Source organism: Panthera tigris, chromosome F2 (assembly GCF_018350195.1).
Source record: "Panthera tigris isolate Pti1 chromosome F2, P.tigris_Pti1_mat1.1, whole genome shotgun sequence".
In the NCBI taxonomy this organism is placed as follows: Eukaryota; Metazoa; Chordata; class Mammalia; order Carnivora; family Felidae; genus Panthera; species Panthera tigris.
In genome coordinates, this window is record NC_056676.1 from 72,048,916 (window position 1) to 72,071,983 (window position 23,068).

Sequence of the window (23,068 nt, forward strand, 5' to 3'; positions counted from 1 at the left end):
TGCACACTGAAGGGTTTCAGGCTCTCTGAGGGCAGGTTCCAGAGTATACGTTTTTCACCGAAAAAAGAGCAACGACATTTAGCTGGGTAGAAGGGGGATGAGAAGAGGCGTCACAAATAGAGATGATATCTGAATTGACTGTTCATTGAGTGTTACATGTTCTGCTGCCCGTGGAGTTGAGGGAGAGAGGACAGGGTATAGTGACGATGGCATAACTTCTGGGCACAAAGGGCAGTGGGTGAACAGCCAGGTGGGTGTAAGGGCTTGTAAGTAGCTGGATGGTGCTTGGTGGGGGGGGGGGCAGGTGGCACACAGTGGGAGGTAAAGCTGGAGAGGGTACAGGACCAGCGTGTTCAAAGCAAGTGCAAAGCCTCAGGTGACCTTATGAGGCGCTGGAAAAGGGGAGGCACTGATGGGCTTCAGGTTTCAAAGGGATGTGAAAAGATAGTCTTGCTTTTGGTGACCGCTGAGGTGAGATACGGGAGGGGGCAGCTAGAGAATGGCTGCAGTCATCCAGGGGACAAGTAAGAGGGCGGAAAGCAAGGATAGGGCAGCAATGGTAGTGAGGAAGGGGCAGACCAAAAAGCCATCAAAAAGGAACCCACGGGGCTCAGTGGCTAAACGGAACGTGGGGGTGGAGCGAGAGGGTGATGATGTCACAATGGGAAACGTCACCAATGCTCCTGGTGCCCCACCCACGTCATTCTCAAGAACGCCATGAGGCCTGGCTACTGATAATGCACGGCTGTACCCTTTTTTGGATTTCCACGGGAATCGGGCTAGCAGGCTAGACTTCAGCTGAACCCACATCTTTGCAAGGTCTCTTCCTCAGCATTTTCTCAATGAATCACTTCCCTTCTCAGGCCTGGGCAGACAGATGGACAACGGTGCCCCACTTCAAGCTAGAAGATGGCAGGCGTGGGGGGAGGGGGTGGGGAAGGATCATTCCTGCCAAGCCTATTAATGTAAATTTAGTACAGCCAAGAGTATCTCCTCCCATGTGATGTGTTCTTTGGACTCATGGAGCCTAAAAGAACAAAGTACTATCTGGATTATGCGTACGCTTATGTTTAGGTCTTGGACAAAATGCTAACTGATGGTTTTATCTCTGGCACTTTGAACAGATGGAGAAAAGTCCCCATCACTGCCCAGTCTCTGTGACGCCAGTGCCCGAGTAGCAGCGGCCTCCAAGTCCTGGTTTTGCCATTTGATGGTTGTTTGACATTGGGTTGGATTACCTAGCCTCACTGAGGCTTATGCTCTCGATCCCCCAGATGGAGAAACCCTGGTGTTTATCTCTTGTGAACATTAAATTAGATAATACGTGTTTGTGTCTACACTACAGCCTGGAGTCCCATAAGTGCAAACAATGGCTACTGCTACGGTGGACATGATGCTTTTACAAGACCGGTGCCCACTGGTGATTGGAGGCTTCCGAGGCTGTGACTTACCTCATCGAAGTCAGCAATGATCTCATTCAACAGACGCAGGCATTCTACCCCCTGGTTATTCATCTCAGTCTGAGAGTAAAAGTCTGCAAACCCCGGGATGGAGGCGAACATGACCCCGACGGCATCATAAGATTGGGAATACAGCTCCTGGACAGGGAGACACATGGGGGAGGGAGCCAGAAGGTCATCAGAGGTGAGGTTCTGCAGTGACGCTCCCCGTGCACGCGTGCACTGGCACCCACAGAGAGTGCAGAGAACGGGGCTCTGGCACAGTCATGTCAAAACAGTAACCATGTGGATGGGACCGTTGACAATTCATAGTCTCCAGCCTTGGCTGCGCCCAGAGGTCTGACTGCACATCCTTTGTGGCTGGCCAGCTTCCTTCTCTGTTCTCAGCAGCGAGTCCAAACCCTCACCACTGTCCCTAACTTTCACACCCCACACGACTCCTCTTAAGAGATGATCTTGTCTCTCACTTCTGTCGGGAAACTGAGGCTCTTGGCAGTGACCCAGCTCTGTTCCAGTATTTACACTCGTGTCTACATTCATATGTATTTTTATCCCTTTGGCTTCAACCCTAGACGATGTATTTTTCTTCTGTGGAAAGCCAACGTTTCTACCTGATGTCTCGACAGCACTCGCTTAGACCTTCTTCAGCAACTTCTTCCCGCAGCGATCCTTTTCCTTATTTCTTCTCTCCTCCACGACCTCCTCCTCTTCCTCCCCCCTCCTCCTGCAAATGTCCCCTGTTTGGAAAAGTACAACACACCCTGGAGCCCGAACACACCTGTGACCACCCACCTGTCTCTCTTTCTCCTCGTCCAAACTTCTCAAACTGGTTCTCTCCACCACCTGTCCCCACCCCTGCAGTGTTCGCTCCGTGTCAGACTTCCAGCCAAAGTGGAAAGCCTCGCCCCACAGATATCGCTTCTTCCAGATATGTCTTCGAGGACGCCTCTGCGGGGTAGCGTGGTGACTGCTCCCAAGACCGTGCGTCTCGACCTTCCTTGTTTCACCGATGTCATACTTGCTGCCATTACGCCTGGCTCCCTCAAAGATGCCTTTTTTGGGCTCACCTTCCATCTTAAAGGTGGCCGACGGCTATGGCTCCGTTCTGGACCCACTGCCAGGTCCAAAGTCTGCACACTTACCTGGGCCACCTTGTTTACTCTCAGTCTTTCTCCAACATGCAAGTGGGGCAGCCTCTGAAGTCTTATCCTCAAGTCGGCTCCCCTTCTTGGGCTTCCAGCTGGGTTGTCCTCACACCCCTCACGCTCTGCACGTTGAACCCAAGTGCATCTTCTCTCCGCCCAAACCTGCTCCCTCCTTCTCTCAGTCGGTGGCACTAGTGTTGCTGAGTCATCAAAGTTCGAGACGCTCAGAGATGCTCGGAGATGTCCTGGCCCCTTCCTCTCCATCACATCTGGATTCAGTAACTTGCTAAGTGCTGCCGGCTTTCTCTTTATCTCCAATGTTGTTTTCTGCCCCTCCTGCCATTTGCTGTTCGTCAGGCCCACCGGCTTTCCCGCCCACACTGGACTCCTTGACTCGTTTTGTCCCATCCAGAAGCATGTTCCACATCGTGGCCGGAGCGATCTTTTGTTTTTAAGTTTATTTATTTTGAGAGGGAGAGAGAGAGAGAGCGTGCGCGCATATGAGCGGGAAGGGATAGAGAGAGAGGGAGAGAGGATCCCAAGCAGGCTCTGCGAGATCAGTCTGGAGCCCGATGTAGGGCTTGATCTCATGAACCATGAAATCACGACCTGAGCTGGACACTTAATTGGCTGAGCTTCCTAGGCATCCCCCCCCCCCACCCAGGGTGATCTTTTAAAGACAGAACATTGGCCATGTCTCTTCCATTCTTAAAACCCTCCGATGGCCACACTGCCCTCAGGACAAAGCTCAAACACAGCAGCATGACGTGTATTCATATACTCATGCCCTCGCCTCCACCTTTCTCTTACTTTTCATTGCCTGTGATTCCCTGCATCAGACCTCGCGTTCCAGAAACACCGAAGCATTGTATTCTTGGGTACACATGGCAAAAGATGCTGCAGGTGTCCTGACCTCTTCTCTCACAACCATCGGCTATGAGCCCTTGTGTTTCTTGGCGTGGAGCTTTTCTCTGACCACTAGAGGGCATTCTGCGCCCATTGGCATCGGGCTGATGGCTCCGGGAAATTCAGGCCCCCAGTACTGCTCTCAACCAGTGACTGATGGCAGTTGGCTGATACTTCTCAGCTCCTTCAGCCCTTGGGCCAGATAGCTGTGAGATATGCTCTCTGCATTTCCTGGAATCCCAGGGGGATGGAGCTCCAGTCCCCTACAGGGGTAACTAGTCTGCTAATGCCTCGTTTATCACTTCTCTTCCCTTCCTTCCCACTCTCCTGCCTCCCAGGGTTTCCTGGGACCACCTCCAAGCCAATTACTTTCACCCAAATCCTTGTCTCAAGGTCTGCTTCTGGAAGAGCCGAAGACACAAACGCGCTTCTCACCCTTGGGAACGGGATATGTCCTTCTTTCCTGCAGTTAGCCTCTCTCACCAGGCTAGCTCTTCTCCTCTGCCATCACTAGCCATGTGGATACCACGTCTTTGGAAACCTTCTCAGACCCACAGGTGGCGTCAGGAGGCTGAGCGCCGTGCTACATCCCTTGCTGTCTACATTATCACCTAATGTCTGTCTCTTCCTTTCGTGCGAGTTGCACAAGGCAAAGACCCCGGGCCATTCATCTTAGTGCGTTCAAATCATCCAGTTCATAGTTTCTGGATGCCTGGACTATAGCGTGTGCCGTCTATAGGGTCTGGTACAAGATAAAACACTCTAAATTGTTGGAAATCAATGCCGCCCCGGTCTTGGCAGGAAACATCAAAGCTCACAAAGCGCTTTCATAGGAGTTCAGTGATTTCATCCTTGCAATGATCCTGTGAAGGAGCCCCGATTCTTACTGCCACTTTACAGGTAAGGAAAACGAGAGAGAGGGGTCAAGCTATTGTTCTGGATTAACACCACGAGCAGTGGAAGACCCAGAGAAAGACAGTGTCCCTGATTCAAGATCAGTCAAGCACGGATGAACCTGGATGAATGCCTTTGCCGGCCCTTGTCCCCAAGAGCACAGGCGGGAGTGACTGGCTGCAGGGGATTGGGCTGGGCAGGGTGCGGGGAGCACAGACCGCAGCCCAGGAGCAGAGCAATGGCACGCAGCTTCCTATGGTGCCGCATTCCCCTTGGCCTTGAGCAGCGGAGTGATCCCTGAAAAGGAGCCCAACTCTGCTTGATGGGTCAGATAACCTGAGGAATCGAACTTACAGAACTGCATCCTCCAAAGGGCTGTGATTTGGAGAAGAAAAAGTGTGTTTATTACCTGGTACATTAGTTTGTTCAGGCTGCTCTAACAAAGCCCCACAGACCGGGTGGCTTAAACAACAAAAATTTCTCATCCCACGGTTCTGGAGGCTACAAGTCTAAGATCAAGGTGCTGGTCAGGGTCGGTTTCTCTTGAAGCCTCTCTCCTTGGCTTGCAGATGCCATCTTCTCCCTGCGCCCTCACATGGCCTTCCCTGTGTGTCTATGTCCCAATCTCCTCCTCTTAGAAGGACGCGGTCACAGTGAATTAGGACCCGTCCTAATGGCTTCATGTGAACTTAATTTCCTCTTTAAAATTTCTATCTCTAAAGAGAGTTGCATCCAGAAGGGCTGGGGGTTAAGACTTCGACATAGGAATCGTGGGAGACACAACTGAGCCCCTAACACTCATACTAACGATTTACTGTTTAAAACAGAAAAGAGGAGACCCCAGCAGAGCCCTCTGAAACCCTTTCCATAGTTACACAGTTGTCCAGCTTGCCTCCCGCTTCCCCTAGGAGATGTAAATGCCGCTGGGATGTAATGGCCGGTCACCAGGGGGCTCTTACCAATCGTTCTCATGGATCCTAGCCCCTCCCACCCTCCAGCCTCCTCTTAGATTCAGCTCCCAGCCTCTGCCAACAACGAGAATGTTCTGATCGCTTATATAACACAAATAATGCTAATAATATCAGCTACGGCTACTGAGCCTTTACTGTGGGACAAGCGTGACACAGAATGCTGCACACACATCCTCTCACTGAATCCTGACTTCCCCGGGGTGTAGATGGGAGTTAAGATCCTGGTTTATTTGTGGGGAAACTGAGGCACGTAGAGGTTAAGTAACTTATCCAAGACCCGCGGTTGTGAAGGCACAGAGTTGAGGGGCGCCTGGGTGGCTTAGTCAGTTGAACGTCCAGCTCTTGATTTCGGCTCAGGTCATGATCTCATGGTTTGTGGGTTTGAGCCCTGTGTCTGGATCCAGGCTGGCGGTGTGGAGCCTGCTTGGGATTCTCTCACTCCCTCGCCCTGCCCTTACCCATTTATGCTCTCTCTCTCTCTCTCTCTCTCTCTCTCTCAAAATAAAATAAACTTAAAAAAAAAAAAAAGACACAGAGCTGGAACTCACACCCAGGCAGTCGGACTCCAGAGCCCCCACCGTTGCCACTACGAATGCTAACGTGAGTAAGCAAGCACCAGGAGGGTAGCCATCACCACAATAAAACAGTAATAATCAGGATAACGCCTAAGGGAAATGTCACCAGAACTGGAAACCAGATCCGGTAAGTCCTTCCGAATGGAGGGTTGATTTCACACAGGGTGGCTGTGGGAAGGGGTGTGGGGGAGGGTCTCTGTAAACCTCAAGACATATGACTTGAGTTCGGATCTTGACTGGCCATCCTCTTGGAGGCTGGACGGGTGGGACTGGGGTGGCGGGAGGCTCACCCCTCTCTGCCAGATGCTCTCTGGTGAACACAGAGGCCAGGAGGAACCAAACCCAGGGCCCTGGGCTTTCAAGTGCACCATGTGGCCTTGAACCCATAGGGTGCACCAGGCTGGACGGACCACTTCACATCTTCTTACCCAATTTGATTCCCACATCAGCTCAGCGAGGTCCGTAGTATCTCCCATTAATCAGATGAGGATATGTGCTCAGAGACGTTGGGTGAGCCGCCCTAGGTCACACAGCTAGTTAACAGCAGCGATGGAATTTGTGCTGTGGGGGGTTGGAGGGGCATGGAAAAGCTCCAGCCACCTGCCTACACCTTTATCTTATTTTATTTTTTTAAAAATTTTTTTTTTTTAAGTTTATTTATTTTTGAGACAGAGAGAGACAGAGCATGAACGGGGGAGGGGCAGAGAGAGAGGGAGACACAGAATCCGAAACAGGCTCCAGGCTCTGAGCCATCAGCCCAGAGCCCGACACGGGGCTCGAACTCACGGACCGCGAGATCGTGACCTGAGCCGAAGTTGGACGCTCAACCGACTGAGCCACCCAGGTGCCCCCTGCCTACACCTTTAAAGACAGCCCAGTGTTCAACCCGCCCCAGTCAGCTGCTTTGAGTATGCTTGCTGTTACCCCAGTCATCTGCTGCTTGCTGTCTGGGGCTCCAAGAAAATGGCACTGATCGATGAATACAGAAAAGCTATTATTGTGCCACCCTCCTCTGGATTGAGGTACAGCTCTGGGCTTTCTAGAGGATTTTGAGCACATGCGCACTCCCTGCTCCGCCTGGATATCAAGCTGAAGACTCAGCCGGCTCTTTATCCAGGGAACCTAGGCCTGCCTCCTTCCAGGTCCTGAGTCTCTTATACCAAGTTAAGCCACCTCTCTGCAGGGGAGGAACAATGTCTGAGACCGGGTGACTTTATTAGTGTCCTCGGGTTTCTGTGCAAACGTCACCACCTCCGAGAGACCCTCCAGGGCCAGCCCCACCCCCTTCACATTACTCTCTTCTCTTACTCAGCTGCTTCCGTCCTCGGAGAAGTGACCACTGCTGGGCACCTCTGAATATACATTCACTCACGTTCATGTCCATAACACATGCTCCGTATCGGCAAGGACTTCATCGTCTTAGTTCACTGTTTGAGCCCCAGGATCTGGAACGACACCTGGCATATGATGTCTTTCAATAAATAACTTGCCGGGGAGCCTGGGTGGCTCAGTCAGTTAAGCGTCTGACTTAGTCGGGCTCAGGTCATGAACTTGCGGTTCATGAGTTCGAGCCCCGCGTCGGGCTCTGAGCCTGGAGCCTGCTTCCGATTCTGTGTCTCCGTCTCTCTCTGTCTGTTCCTCCCCTGCTTGCACTCTGTCTCTCTCTCAAAAATAAGGATTAAAAAAATTTTATTAAAAAAATACTTGCTAAATGAAGGTGTGAATGAATGGGTGGGGCACTGGAATTACGAAGGAACGGAAAAAAATTGTAGGTGTGCTCCTAAAACGTGCCAAGCACCGTTGAGACGCTTTATGCATCAGAACTCACGGGAACAAGCCTTGTAGCAATTGGATTAAGTTGGGACGTACTGTCACTTTGCAGGTGAGGGAAGTGAGGTCCAGAGGGGCTCATCACTTGCTCAGTTACTGAGGTCGTGAGAGGAGGAGCTGGGATTGAACGTCCAGCGTCAGGCTGTTGAGGGCAAGCACATAGCCTTTCCACACTGACCCCCCTAGCGCCAGGCTACGCAGGGCACTTGATGTGTTCTCACTCAGCTTCATTCTCACGCTAAAGTCAGCAAGATTGGAACTGTTTCCTCAAAAACTGGATGAAAAAGTGGACTCAGAGAGGTTGGGTGAGCTGCCCGAGGTCACACAGCTGCTGAGTGCCAGAGACGGAGTTCGTGCGGTACGGACTTCCCAGCGTCTGAGACACCCGCTCTTGCTAGTGTCCTTTCAGCAGCGAGCTGCAACGAGCGGGTGGGTTTCCCGGGACCCCGCAGTAGCCTGCCTGACACTGAGGACCCAGCCCAGGTGGCCTCATCTGTGACAAAGTACCCGCCCCGGGGAGGTGAGCATTGTCCTACGTCAAAGTCCAGCAGAGTCCAGCCTCTGCTGAGGCTGCCAGAACCTCTCTGGGGGGACAGAGCCGGAACCGACTACACAGGACGTTCCCGGGGGCAAGGCTCTGTCCACTGCCCTGTGGCCGGTTGGTTTGAGTCCCTGCTTGTCACTGCCGCTCCTTCTCTCCCACTCATGCCCTAGAAACAACTTGGGACAAAACACCAGATTTAGCTTTGAAGTTACACAGGCCTGGGGGTGAATTCAAGCTTGCTACTCACTAGCTCTGAGCGAGCCTCAGTTTCTTCATCTGCGAAATGGGGATAATCATTGTCTTTTTTTACCACTCATACCCGGGAGCCCTGCGGCGGCCTCGTGAAAGCTGGGACCCAAAAGCATGTCCAAACCCCAATCAGCTTTTCAGAAGTCTGTATCGTAGTTCAGATTTGCAGCAAGAAGAGAAGCTAACATTACGCCCCACAATAACAAGATACTGGGAGTTCTTGCAGGTCACAGAAGTCCTGCCTCTGTCACACACACACACACACACACACACCCCATAGTTGTGCCAACCCCCCAGAGACAGCACGGGCTGCCCCACGGCTGGGGCAGCGCAGCACAGAGGGAAGAAATCCCAGGGGTTGGATTTGAGTCATGGCTTTGCTTCCATAAGATGAGGCAGGGCATGACCTCACTGAGCCCCAGTTTCTTCGTTGCTAACGCGGGGTGACGAACTCTCCCCTTAAGAGTGTAGAGACAAGGGAAGGTCATTTACATCAATTGCCTATATCGGAACCTGGCCCGCGGCAGGTGTTCAGGAAACGGTACGTCACCACAGCGTGAACGTTCTCTAGGCGATGTAAAATCTGAAGCCTTGGTCAAGGGTGAACTATTTAAACGTTGAAAGCTTCAAAGAAGGGTGACGACGTTTTATCGAAAACGTCTTATATGATTGAGGCCCAAACCTGTCATTTGTTTTGCTCGGGGGAGGTGTGGCCTGGACCCCAGCTGCTGACCGGGGGGTCTCAGCATCTCTGGTTGGTTTCCTTCCTGTCGGGAGAAAGCCAGTGAATTCTCGCTCCTCCCACCGGCTCCTCCGTTACCCCACTGATTCGCTGTCTTCACGGAAAGGCGGCTTTCTTTTCATTTCTCTTCTGGTTTTCCCTCCGAGGGCTCCAACGTGTTCGCTGCTCCTGCCGGTGGTCATAGCAGGCGCACATCTGCGTTCTCTGTTTCCTTGGCTTTGTCAAGAAGCTCTTGCGACAAAGCCCCTGACCTTAGGCGGCCCGGAGAAAGCCAGGCCCGAAGCTGATTCCAGAGAGCTTCATCTGTTGATTGAGGAGGGTGGGCGGTGCTTTGACGTGCATCCGGGAGATCTCCGGGACCCAGGTTCATCAAGACTATTCAAGCAGCAGCGTACTAACCCCCTTTGCTTCTCTTCCGCTGGTCTTGTTGCGGTGACTTGGATGGGGAATGGACCCTCGGGATCTCTCCTCCTAGTCCTATCCTCAGGCAAGGGTCACAAACTCAAACGTCTTCAGCGCATCAGCAGGTGACATCAGTGGTAACATCTTACCCCCAGAGAGGGAGACACCGGAGGGTCCACTCCATGCACACACATCAACGTGTGCACAGACGTACGTAAAACTTACATTTCAACCCGGTCTCGCAATGGTGATCTCATTATGTCCATCTTACAGATGAGACGCCCGAGGTCGGGGAGGCCAGGCGCAAACCTCACGCGCGCTAGGCAGCCTGGGTAGCCTGGCACTCTGGGGGTGGTAGCACGGTCTCCGTTCTCGTGTGCTGACGTGAGGACAGCAGAACTCTCCCGGAGCCCGGGGCCGGTGTGCCCACCTCCACCCTCCCCCTCCCTCGCGGCCGGACAAGCCCGGGCTCACCTCGTTGTCTCGGTCTTTCTCCAGGAAGTGGCGGGCCACGTGGCTGGGTAGAATGTTCCGGAGCATGTTCTCATTGTGCTCCCTGAGCTCCTTCATCTCGTTGATCTCCTCTTTGGCCTGCACTCGCCAAAGGAAGTCCAGACGGGCCGTGTACTCCAGCTGCCGGGCACGAGAGAGAAAGAGAAGGGAAACAGGTGAGCTCTCGGGGTACGGGCTCGGGGACACAGCGTGGGACGCGGAGAAGGCTTCTCGGGAACCCGTCACACACAAAACAGAGCCCGAGCCGAACGGTTCTGGGGGGCATTCTGCAATGCCAAGAGATCGGAGGGTGATCAGACTCCACAGGGCTGTGCACCTCCCCTTTGCTACCATTAAGGTACCTGTGACTTTGCGACTGTGTGATTTACTGAGGATGCCTGGGTCGTCTACTAGACTGCAGGTGCTAGGAGGTCAGCGGTCCTCGTACCCGCTCAACGATATCCTCACCATGTAGCAACATGCCCTGTGCAGGACAGATGCTCTGTCAGTGTTGCTGACCCCACGAATCGGTTCCAATAACAGCCAGCGAACACTTAGATGGGGCTTCCTGTGTGCCGGGGATTGTCCTGAGCAACGTACATCTGTTCACTCCTTTCATGACACAACGGCCTCGACAGCGAGGTCGTCGGGATCCCTCCTTATTCTGCAGATGAGTCAGTTAAAGCCAACGGGGTTTAGAGGGACTTGACCAGAGTTGCACCCGAGTTAGTGGGGAAGCCCGGACTGGGGCTAACTCCAGAGTCTACCTCCAGCATCCGAGCTCTTCGTCACTAGACAAGAGAAGGGATGAGTGAGGTGACAATGGAAGGACCACGCACTGAGCTGGGACACAGAGGTGGCTTGGCTTAGAGTCCCGGTGCCCCGCTTAAACACCGTAACCTGAACTCGTGACTCCATTCACGGATTCCTCATCTTTAAAGTTGGGACGAATACTGCTGACCACGCAGGGCTGGCAGCAGAATTATTCAGCAAGTTGCAGAGAAGGCACGTGGCTCACAGTAGGTTCTCAACGCACATCATTAGCTCCTTTTTGTCTCAGTGTCCCTGCACTGGAAGGCGGACAGCTTCTTTTCTGAAAGACTCTCACGCACCGTATTTACCACAGCTTTGGGGATGCCATTATTTCCAAGTCTCTCACTGTAGAAATGAGCCCTATGATGCCTGGTCAAACACGTGCCCTGAATTCAAGGGCTTGAAACGTCCAGCTAGTTTCTCTCCTTTGTCTTACGTGAAAGTCTCAGTGGATGGTAAAAATACAGAAAGACAGAGGCACAAGATTATTCCTTCAGCAGAATTTGTAACAGCAAAAGCTGGAAACAACCCAGGTGCTCATTTTGTGGCTTGAATAAACTTTTGTGTACGGCTATGAAAAAAAAAAAAGGGAAGACTGGGGCACCTGGGTGGCTCAGTCGGTTAAGTGTCTGACTCTTGATCTCGGCTCAGGTCATGATCTCACAGTCCCTGAGTTTGAGCCCCGCATTGGATTCTGTGCGATGGCATGGAGCCTGCTTGGAATTCTGTCTCTCCCTCTCTCTGCCCCTCCCCGACTCCTGCTCTCTCTCTCAATAAATAAATAAGCTTATAAAAAAAAAAGAAGACTTTCTCTATACTCTGATGGATTAGTCTCCAACATGGAGAAAAGCGTGTATAGTATGTCACCATTGATCTAAAAATGGGAGCATCTACTTCTCCACACACACACGCACATATTTTTCTTTATTTATGGGAAAAATGAGGAATAAAAAATAAAATACAAAAACTCATTACCAATGAGATGAGAAAGGGAGGGAGTAGAGTGAGAAATAAGGAACGAATTTAAAGTTTTAAAATTATATCCTTTTTTATAAACCTGGCCGTTGTTGAATCATGGAAACATTCTACTTAATTATAAAACGAAAGAGATGTTTAAAAAGACTCCGTAAGAATAAACAAACAAACAAACAAACAGTCAAGCAAATGAACCTACATGTATAAGTACACTGGGAGGAGATACTCCAAATGTCTTTCACACAAGAATTTGATGACACATTTGGAGAGGGAGGTACTCTGAGCGTAAAAAGAACTCAAAAGGAATCTTAAAACTGTTTATAGCACTCATAGTGTAGGTGGTAGTGTCTGTCTATTACCGTTAGACTACTGCATGTGAATTGCAGGATATAGCAAATGGGTAATTGCATTGCTGTCACTGAGAACTGGCCTTTCTGGGAAGGGAAAAAGGGGATGGAGATATAAAATGGATGGGTCTAAGCCAAAAGCCTGTGTGACTGTGAACTCATGGTACTTCCTAGTTTTGCCCACTGGGGAAAAAAAAAAAAAAAAAGCCTAGAAATAATGAAAATCTAGAGCAATGGGCCTTCCTGTCGTGGTTTCCAAATAGCGATTCCTACAAAAATGACCTTGCACTCTTGGCAGAAATGGCTAAAGTTTAGGGCAGAAAATGTGCAAGCCTGGAAAATCTTTCAGATCAGAAAGTAGGTAGACCCCCGGAGACTACGGGCCTATGTGACTAGGTTCCCACGTGTCAAAGATGTGACAAATGAGCTTTTTTTAAAAAAATTTTTAATGTTTATTTTTGAGAGAGAGAGAGAGAAAGGGAGGAAGAGAGAGGAAGAGAGGGAAGGAGACACAGAATCTGAGGCAGGCTCCAGGCTCTGGGCTGTCCGCACAGAGCCAGATGCAGGGCTTGAATCCACAAACCACGAGATCATGACCTGAGCTGAAGTGAGACGCTTACCCGACAGAGCCACCCAGGCACCCCTGATTGAGCTTTAATAAGAATGACGATTGCGGTGGATTGCAACACAGGAAATATGGCAGAATGCATCAGTCCACAACGACACTTAGGACACAAGACCTCACTGATCATCTCTGGATGGTGTTTGGGAACAGACTGGGAAACTTACAGGGAAGGCATTTATAGGGAAAGAATTAAGCACTTATCCTACTTTTGCTTTATGAGCTGTACTTGGAGGAGAAGGTTCTCCTTCAAATTGTATTCCAGCCAATGAATTACAGAGTATTGACAGAATTGAGATATCACCACCTATAAAATAAGTGAATAGAGGCTATTCTTGTCAATAGCTGCTAGCAGACAAAAAGATAAGCAGGTATTACGTGCCTGTTAACAGTTATTCACAAAACCAACCAATAATATAGTTTCGTAGAAAAAAACTGAACCTAAGTCTGGCCATTTCTAAATGTAACTACCAATAAAGAAAAAACAGGGATGCCTGGGTGGCTCAGTCAGTTAAGCATGTGCCTTTGGCTCAGGTCATGATCTCATGGTTCGTGGGTTCGAGCCCCACGTTGGGCTCTGTGTTGACAGCTCAGAGCCTGGAGCCTGCTTGGGATTCTGTCTCCCTCTCGCTCTCTGCCCCTCCCCCACTTGCACTCTGTCTCTCGCTCTCAAAAATCAACAAACATTAAAAAAAAAATTTTTTTTAAATTAAATTGAAAAAGGCTTAAGAGACATACCAACCCATGGCAATATGCGCATTTTATCTGCATTCCAATTTAAATAAACAAACTTAAAAATATAATTATAAACCAATTAAGAAACTGAAACACTGCCTAGAGGTTTTGACAATGTTAAAGAAGCACCACTTTCTTTTTTAAAGTGTTTAATAGCATTGTGATGAGGTTAACATTCTCTTATCTTTTGGGCGCATATTGAAGCATTTACAGATGGAACAGTAGGACGTCTAGAATTTGCCTCAAAGTGATTGGGAAGGAGCCATGAGCAAAATCAATAGGGAGATAAGTGGGAAAAGACACATGAGTTAATGACTGTCGAAGCTGTGAGCTCATTATACATTCCATGAGCTTTTGTATATGTTTGAAATTTTCCAGAAAAAAAAGGAAAAAAAGAGGGGAGACGGCAGATTGCACCAAAGAATGCTGGTCTCGACTGTTCTGCTGTGTGACCTTGGTTCCCCTTCTAAAAAATGAGGAGAGTCATCCCCATCATGTCTAGTTCAAGAGGCACGGATTATTATATGGATCTATGACCCGGGCCAAATCACGCGAGGCGTGCAAAAGAATTCTGAAATGCCTCAAATGTAGATTGGGAAGGTACTACCGCTACAATTCAAGGCAGCAGTGGATATGGTCTGATCAAAGCTGTGCTTTCACTTTTTCCCCCTCAGATTCAAGAGCATCAAATTTTAATCTGTCGCATCGCAGGACAGAATTTTCTTATCCAAATGAAATGTTTTGTCATTCTCCTTAAAAATGCGTGCTTGGTTGAAGCAGGAGACACTTTTGTATTTCTCTTCTGTCTGAAAACCTTTCATCTGGTTGAATTCAACTCAGAAACACAGGTAGGGAAGTCTGGAGCACTGGAGTCCATTTCAGCAAGGATTTTCCAGTTACAACCAAGAACACACCTCGCATTGGTGACCGCTGGCCACGGCGTTGAAGGCATGTCCATAAAGAGACTCTCTAATCCAGGGTGCTGGGGTGGCTCAGTTGGTTAAGCGTCCGACTTCGGCTCAGGTCATGATCTTGCGGTGTGTGAGTTCTAGCCCCGCGTCCGGCTCTGTGCTGACAGCTCAGAGCCTGCAGCCTGCTTCAGATTCTGTGTCTCCTTCTCTCTCTGCCCCTCCCCGGCTCATGCTCTGTCTCTCTCTCTCTCAAAATTAAATAAACATTAAAAAAAAATTTTTTAAAACACTCTTAAGTACAGCTCTGTCTCTTGAGAAAGCAGGTCTCGGGCAGGCAGGCATCACCTATTATGAAATTTCTTTTCCAGTTTACTAAAGATCTAGTGGGTAGTGCCCCTACTGTGTGCAAGGTGCTGGGCATACAAAGATGGGTGAAACTCAGTCTCTGCCTCCCCAATTGGGACAGTCTCTGTCTCTCCCAATCAACATTGCACCAGCATTCTTCTCAAAGCTAGAACAAGCCATTCTAAAATTTGTATGGAACCATAAAAGACCCCGAATAGCCAAAGTGATTTTGAAGAAGAAGACCAAAGTGGGAGGCATCACGGTCCCAGACTTTAGCCTCTACTACAAAGCTGTAATCATCAAGACAGCATGGTATTGGCACAAAAACAGACACATAGACTGAAGGCATCGAATAGTGACTCCAGAATTGGATGCACAAAAGTATGGCCAACTAATCTTTGACAAAGCAGGAAAGGATATCCAATGGAAAAAAAACAGTCTCTTTAACAAATGGTGCTGGGAGAACTGGACAGCAACATGCAGAAGGATGAAACTAGACCACTTTCTCACACCATTCACAAAAATAAATTCACAATGGATAAAGGACCTGAATGTGAGACAGGAAACCATCAAAACCCTAGAGGAGAAAGCAGGAAAAAATCTCTCTGACCTCAGCCGCAGCAATTTCTTACTGGACACATCTCCAAAGGCAAGGGAATTAAAAGCAAAAATGAACTATTGGGACCTCATGAAGATAAAAAGCTTCTGCACAGCAAAGGAAACAATCAACAAGACTAAAAGGCAATCAACGGAATGGGAAAAGATTTTTGCAAATGACATATTGGACAAAGGGCTAGTATCCAAAATCTATAAAGAACTCACCAAGCTCGGCACCCAAAATCAAATAATCCAGGGAAGGATGGGCAGAAAATATGAATAGACACTTCTCTAAAGAAGACATACGGATGGCCAACAGGCACATGAAAAGATGGTCAACATCGCTCCTCATCGGGGAAATACAAATCAAAACCACACTCAGATATCACCTCACACCAGTCAGAGTGGCCAAAATGAACGAATCAGGGGACTATAGATGCTGGAGAGGACGTGGAGAAACGGGAACCCTCTTGCACTGTTGGTGGGAATGCAAACTGGTGCAGCCGCTCTGGAAAACAGTGTGGAGGTTCCTCAAAATATTCAAAACAGATCTACCCTATGACCCAGCAATAGCACTGCTAGGAATTTACCCAAGGGATACAGGAGTACTGATGCAGAGGGGCACTAGTACCCCAATGTTTGTAGCAGCACTCTCGACAATAGCCAAATTATGGAAAGAGCCTAAATGTCCATCAACTGATGAATGGATAAAGAAGTTATGGTTTATATACACAATGGAATACTATGTGGCAATGAGAAAGAAGGAAATCTGGCCTTTTGTAGCAACGTGGATAGAACTGGAGAAGTGTTATGCTAAGTGAAATAAGTCATACAGAGAGAGACAGATACCATAATATGTTTTCACTCTTAGGTGGATCCTGAGACACTTAACAGAAGACCATGGGGGAGGGGAAGGAAAAAAAAGAGGTTAGAGAGGGAGGGAGCCAAAACATAAGAGACTCTTAAAACTGAGAATAAACTGAGGGTTGATGGGGGGTGGGAGGGAGGGGAAAGTGGGTGATGGGCATTGAGGAGGGCACCTGCTGGAATGAGCTCTGGGTGTTGTATGGAAACCAATTTGACAATACATTTCCTATTGAAAAAAAAAAATGAACATGGTGGTTTGAGCAGACCTGGGCAGTGAGCAGGAAAAACACGTGGGAGGCATGGGTGGTGAGTTTTTAAAAAGGAAAATTCTTCAGCATTTGCTTAAGAGACGTCAGTGGACTTGGAAATGCCATCTCTCTCTTGAGTGTTACCAAAGCACGAGAGAACTGGCTCTACGAGAAGAGTACTCGAGAATGAACACATACCGTTCATCAGCCTTGGGCCAGGCTCTTAGCACATCATGATGCCTAACACTGGCCCAGCTCTCGCCTTGGCCCAGGCGGTTCCAGGCACTTCCTACGTTTCATCACACAACTCAGCAAGGTCGGCACTTTATTTAGTCCCATTTCGCTGGTGAGGTCATCCTGTTCATTTTACAGGTTAAGGACGGGCAGCTCTAGGGGCTTGAATTTCTCCATGTCACCCATCCTCCAGTGACACTGCTGAGATTCAAATTTAAGAATATTTGGTTCCCATGAAGGCACCCGGGCGGCTCCATCAGTTGCACGTACGACTCTTGGTTTCAGTTCCGGTCATTCTCTCACGGGTTTGTTGGATGGAGCCCCTCATGGGGCTCTGGCACTGATGGTGTGAAGCCTGCTTGGGAGTCTCTCTCTCTCCCTGTCTCTCTGCCCCCCTCTCTCTCTGTCTCAAAATAAATGAATAAAAAACAAAGAAGAAGATTTTGTTCCGACGCTTGGGTCTTCCCTTCGAAGCCACACCGTCCCAGTGCCTGTCTTCATCTGACCAGGAGGTGACTGGAGACCTTATTAACCTCTGTCCCTGTGCATAGACTAGACATGGTTCCTCTGCTATAAATGGAGCCCCCGAGGCAAAGTCCACACCTCGGGGGCTGCAAGTGAACCAGGCGAAGCAAGAGGCACCCGACCGCTCTCTCCTGTCCAACATTTAGAACATTCACCTGCCTCACGGGAGGAGGAAGCAATGGCATATCACCTCGACGTATGTACAAGATGAAATTTCCTAATTGCTCAGTTACATAACACCCTCAGTCCCTCTGGAGGCATATAATTACCCATGCTCCCACCGGGCTGGCTGCTGCGTACCAGGCATCAGTGGGCATTATTCAGCCCTAAAAAAAAAATCGAGGGCCGCTGAGTCACAAAGGGAAACTGGTGGAGGCAGGTAGCAGACCCAGGAGGCAGGAGGAGACAGACTTGGTTCAGATAAACAGGACCCTGGCAGAGGACAGAGAAGTGATGCAATCCTGCTGAAAGAATCTTCTAACAAAGAGAGGCAGGGACATGTGGTGGAGAGGTAATGGACCCAGGTAACGGATTCCTGCTTCTGTCTGGTTTTCCTTATTGGTTTTATGACCTCAGATGACTTGGGACCAGACGGATAGTAATATTTTATCTGCTTGTCTCGGGCTTGTTTTCCAAGTAAAATATCCATAGCTTACCATTTTTGAAAGCTTCTTTGTGCAAACCACGGGGATAAGTATATTATAGTTATGTTCTCATACAATATTATAACAACCCCATGGAGTCGAAAAATGTTATTATGGTACCCATTTTACAGGTGGGAAAGTTGAGACTCGAAGAGTTACGTAAATTGCTGAAGGTCACATGGCCACCACGTGGCAGAATTGCGGTTTGAATACTTCTTTCCCACTCCAGACCCACTTCAGAACTTGCTCTGTCTTAATTAGCTCTGAGGGCTGCTCATTTGTCACTTTCAAACCTGGGACGGGGGTGGGGAGTGGGGAGCATAGGTATGTTTCTCTGTCTGATCCTCTCCTCTGACTCCGTCTTCATAGCCCTCGAATGGGCTGCCACTTGCACGTCCGACTAAGTTCTCTGTAACTTCTAGAAGCCATCAAGACATGGAAGATATGACCCCAGCTCTGACAGATCCAGAAATACCTCACTACAGGAATTCTGGAAACGGCTAGATCTCGCCGTGTGCCTTATTGTTTTGCCATAAATCCGGCTAAAATCTAAAACCAAATCAAAGTCCCGCTGCAGGATTGAATGCCCTGGGCCGTTGTGTTGGTGCGTTAACTTCTTTCTGTCTCTCTCCAGTCTAGAGAAGTGGAAAGGGGGAGGTTCTGGAGAAAGATCCGGGTTGGACTTCTAGTTCTCCCGCCAACTAGCTGAGTAGTATGACTTTCTTCACCTGTAAACTACCAAATCCCGTTGTTGGAAGGGTTCCACGAGATAATAAAGGCACACACCAGTCACTTGATACATCGCGACTCCTCCCTCCTCCTCTTTCCTGGCCAAGTCCTTATACTCCTCCTTTCCTCCCTTGACTACATTTTCCCTTCCCCCTTATCATACATAACTTTATATGTATTTCTAGGTTCTCGGGGTTTGGGGCTGTTTCAGGGTTTCTCAGGGTTTCTTACCTCCCTGTTTCCATGGCGACTTCCCAGGGCTCTGTTTCTATTTCTGCTCTAGCCCAGAGCCTTCCTGTTTTGTTTTTCTCCTTTCCTGGTTACTTTTTTTTTTTTGAAAGGCATGCAGACCACAGAAAGATGGACCGGGATCTAGGTCAGGGCAGGGGAGCTGGCAGGACCTGGAACTACCAGGGAGGGAAAATCTCCCCAGCCTTCGTGGTCTGAGTCCACGTGGAGAAGTCCTACTGGCCACAGCAGGCAAACCTCCAAGGCGGACCTGGTGTCAGGCTCCCGTGCAGAATCGTTTCATGCGGCTCCAACTCTTGAAGTCCTCAGACAGCCTGACCCACACATAGCACGTCCCTCTTTGCGTCATTTGGGTTCTTCTCTCCTCCGGGATACTGGAACCTTTGGGGCCAGGGATGGGGTTATGTACAGAGCCAGCCACAGTGCCCACCCCAGACCCCAGCGGAGCAGAGGTTCATAGGGAAATGGCATCACAACGGTAGGCACTTGCTTTGCTTAAGACAAAGAAGTAACGAAGCACGTCCTATACTTTTGTAAGGCACAGGGCCAGCGCAGCACATGGTAATCGCCACTGATTCCTCAAGACAGCCCTATTCAGGTGTTGCTATCCTATTTTATTTTATTTCAAATATTTATATATTTTTGAGAGACAGAGAGGAAGAGGGAGAGGGAGACAGAGGATCCAAAGCGGGGTTCTGAGCTGACAGCACAGAGCCTGATGCGGGGCTTGAACTCTCAAACTGTCATCAAGACCTGAGCTGAAGTCGGACACTCAACTGACAGAGCCCCCCCTCCCCCGCCACGTCCCTTTATCCTATTTGAGGCGCATAGAGGAGGTCTGGGCTCAGGGAGATAAGTCACTTGCCTGAGGCCACAAACTGCGAGTCAAAGGCGGGATTAGAACACCAGCTCAGCCGACACTCAAACCTGCCTGCTTATCTAGCACAGCACACAGCTTCTCCAGGGATGACCGTATCCAGGCAACGGAATTAGGAGGGATCCTGGTTCGCCTCAGGCAGAAATTAAAAGTTTTTTTGTTCTTTTTTTTTTTTTAAATAACTGTGATCTCTTTGAAAGAGATTTACCTAAAAGGCATTAAAACCCCCCCGGCTTGCCAAATCATCTTTGTCGGTTTAGCTTTTCATGAGGTGGGCTTTACGAGGAATCGATTGGTTAAGAATCACAACTTCCTGCAAGCAGCTGAAGGTCATTGGCTCCAGGGAAGGGCAGAGGTCTTGTAGGCCAGTTTCACGGCGGTGGGAAATGCCAGGTAACAGAAGGGAGTCGGTGCTAAGTGTTGGATTACCTGCTGTCCGTGGTAGAACACGGCAAGGAGGAACATGGCCATCAGCAGCAGTGACGCCTCCTTGGTCCCCAGGAAATCTCTGTTGGAAGAAGAAAGGCAAGTGGTGACAGGGTTACAACCACGGAGGGGCTCCAAGGAGACTCATTAGGAAACCAGGGTTCGGAGAGGACAGGGGTAAACAGAAAGGAGCGACTATTTCCTGAGCACCCACTAGGTGAGAGGGGCTGTGGCCCCGAGGGTTTCCCCATAGGCGAACTCAGAAATCAGTTGATTCCCAAGGGTAGGAAGTCACTTCGGTCACACCCTGCGGATGAATCTAGAATCCGGCATCTCGACAATGTACTCACATCGATAAAAATATCTTCCCTTTGCAGAACACTTCCAGACTTCAAAGAGCTTTGAAACTTTGTCACAAAAATCCATGTGAAGACAAGGATCCCTTCCTTTTTCTTTAGATGTTTTTCTTTATTATTTTTTTAATTTTTTTAATTTTTTTTTTTTAAATTTATTTTTGAGACAGAGCATGAGCATGAGCAGGGGAGGGGCAGAGAGAAAGGAGACACAGAATCTGAAGCAGGCTCCAGGCTCTGAGCTGTGAGCCCAGAGCCTGACACGGGGCTCGAACCCACAAACTGTGAGATCATGACCTGAGCCGAAGTTGGACGCTTAACCGACTGAGCCACCCAGGTGCCCCTAGATGTTGTTCTATTGAAGAGAGAGGGACGTGATGCTGACGATGTGGCCTTCTCTGTTCTAAGTGCTTTCACTTAGATTGTTTAGATTCTTAAGGCAGTTCTGTATGAGCTGGACACTATTTTAATCTTCCATCAATTTTTAAAATTCTTCTATCAGTTCTGTGAGTCAGGCACTGTTATAATCCCATTTCAATTCTTCTATCTTTTAATAAAGACTTGGTTCCCTGTGCATCATCTCCTCCTGGACTGACACCCCCTTTCCTCCCCACCTCCGCCAAACACTCCATTCAGTGCTTGTTGGGGCACAAGCTGCCCCAACAGGTGTCACTGGTCTGGTCTGTCCCAGACTTTCCAGAAGACCAAGCTGGAAGGCAGCTGAAGACGGCCAGTGGCAAGTGTGTGCTTAAGCACCAATGTGACTTTCAGTCATCCAGGGAATTCAGAAGTTCTAAGGAGTCTCTTGTTTGATTCCAAACGCTTTCTCTCTTTCATTTCAGCCCAGCACAAAGCCTTTTCCAGAACAAGCTAGGCCAGGAGGCAAAGGGTTTGGAGGAAGCAACATCAGGCTTTGAATGTGGACACTGGTGGCTTGTGGAAATAAACAGTCCCCTTGACAGGCTTCCATCGGCCAGTGAAGAAAACTCAAAATAAAAATGTTTTAGACAAATTGTTTCCAGGCACCTTGGGACTTGCTTTCCATCACCTCCTGGTTCTTCTACCAGTTTTCTCCACCTCAGGCGATGCTCCCCTCATCCACTCACCCAGGTGCTTGAGCCAAATATAAAAGCAAACCTAGGAATCAGCCCTCACCACCCCAATATCCAAATCATGTCTGCTCTCGTGCCCAAATATATCCCCAGTCCATCCACTCTCTCCATCTCTACCTCCAACACCCGAGTACAGCCACCATAACTTCCGATAGCCCCCTGGCATTGCCCCCCACCATCTGTTCCTACATGGTTGCCCGAATATTTTGTCTCACCAAACCCAGATCATGTCACTCACTTGTTTTACTGTCTTCCAACTACAAGCACACGTGTGCTCAGGAGTAACTTAACTGATGAGGCTTAAGGACACAAGGAGCCATCAAAGAGGAGATGCAGCGTTTAGATGGAGGGATAGAGTGAACACTGATATGGCCCCATCTGGGAAGTCTCCGGCCTTCCCTTTTCTTTTCTATCCTCCCTGGAGGTGAGCAGGGTAGCATTGGGCTCAAGAAATGGAGACAAGAGCTCAGCTCCCAAGACCAGTTTCTCATCTAGCTTTATGTAAAACACCCTCCCAGCTGATACAACTCTTCATATAGAACAAGAACTCAGGAACAGAACTGTTCTTTCTCCGGGGCGGGGGTTGGGGGGGGGGCGGTTGTCCATACGGGGACCCAGGGGACCAGGACGTCTGTGGGCTGGAACAAGATTCAGATTCATGGATTCCTAGTTCTATCTGCTTTTCCTTAGAGATAATATGCTAAAAATAGATGGTACTCATTATCATGTCTCTTCCCTACAGCCCCAGTGAAGCACATAATTATTGAGCCCCAACGCGTGCCAGGCACACGCCGGGATACGGAAAATGAAGACGGCACATTGTTTTTGCCCTCAAGACGGTCCAGTAAAGGAAAGGACCAAACAGAGAGTACGTTCATAACACAATATACTCCATTGTCAAAATACAGCCTTGTTGCCATGGGAATCCATGGGAAGTGAAAGTAACTCAGCATGGATGTTCTGGGAATTCAAGAGCTGGGTCTTACAGGATGATAAGACTTGAGGAGGAAAAGATGGGACGGGTTGTCTAGGTATGGGACATCGATCTTGTTCAGCTAGGTGGTTTAATAGCTGCGAGGCTGAGTCTGAATGGGAGACATCCTGTGTTTAACTCCAACTTTTGCTCTGACGAGCATTTCTGACATCCTTTTCTTGGTCATGTGGAAGCCTTTTGTAAGGCCTGCAATTTATCACTAACAACCTGCTTCCAAGAGAAAACACAAATGCCTCTTGAAAGCAGTGGTTGGCG

The 23,068-nt window shown here is 49.2% G+C and overlaps 1 protein-coding gene and 1 long non-coding RNA gene across 4 annotated transcripts in view; one reads left to right on the forward strand and one right to left on the reverse strand.

Annotated features, from left to right (window-relative positions):
- ADCY8 (adenylate cyclase 8) overlaps positions 1 to 23,068 on the reverse strand; it is a 221,129-nt gene that overhangs the window by 9,958 nt on the left and 188,103 nt on the right. Inside the window, exons 13-15 of the mRNA XM_042973080.1 lie at positions 20,358 to 20,436; positions 10,193 to 10,351; positions 1,452 to 1,598 (exon numbers count right to left, since the gene is read on the reverse strand). Of these exons, the coding sequence (XP_042829014.1) occupies positions 1,452 to 1,598; positions 10,193 to 10,351; positions 20,358 to 20,436 (385 nt within the window). The remainder of the gene's footprint in view (positions 1 to 1,451; positions 1,599 to 10,192; positions 10,352 to 20,357; positions 20,437 to 23,068) is intronic.
- Positions 339 to 21,991, forward strand: LOC122234923. Of its 3 annotated transcripts, XR_006212914.1 has the most exons (5): positions 339 to 819; positions 1,346 to 1,644; positions 5,906 to 6,078; positions 10,217 to 10,386; positions 21,550 to 21,991. It is a non-coding gene; the product is annotated as an uncharacterized LOC122234923 (long non-coding RNA). The 3 variants fall into 3 exon arrangements; XR_006212913.1 differs by lacking the exons at positions 10,217 to 10,386; positions 21,550 to 21,991 and adding an exon at positions 7,264 to 7,485; XR_006212912.1 differs by lacking the exons at positions 1,346 to 1,644; positions 5,906 to 6,078; positions 10,217 to 10,386; positions 21,550 to 21,991 and adding an exon at positions 1,125 to 1,339.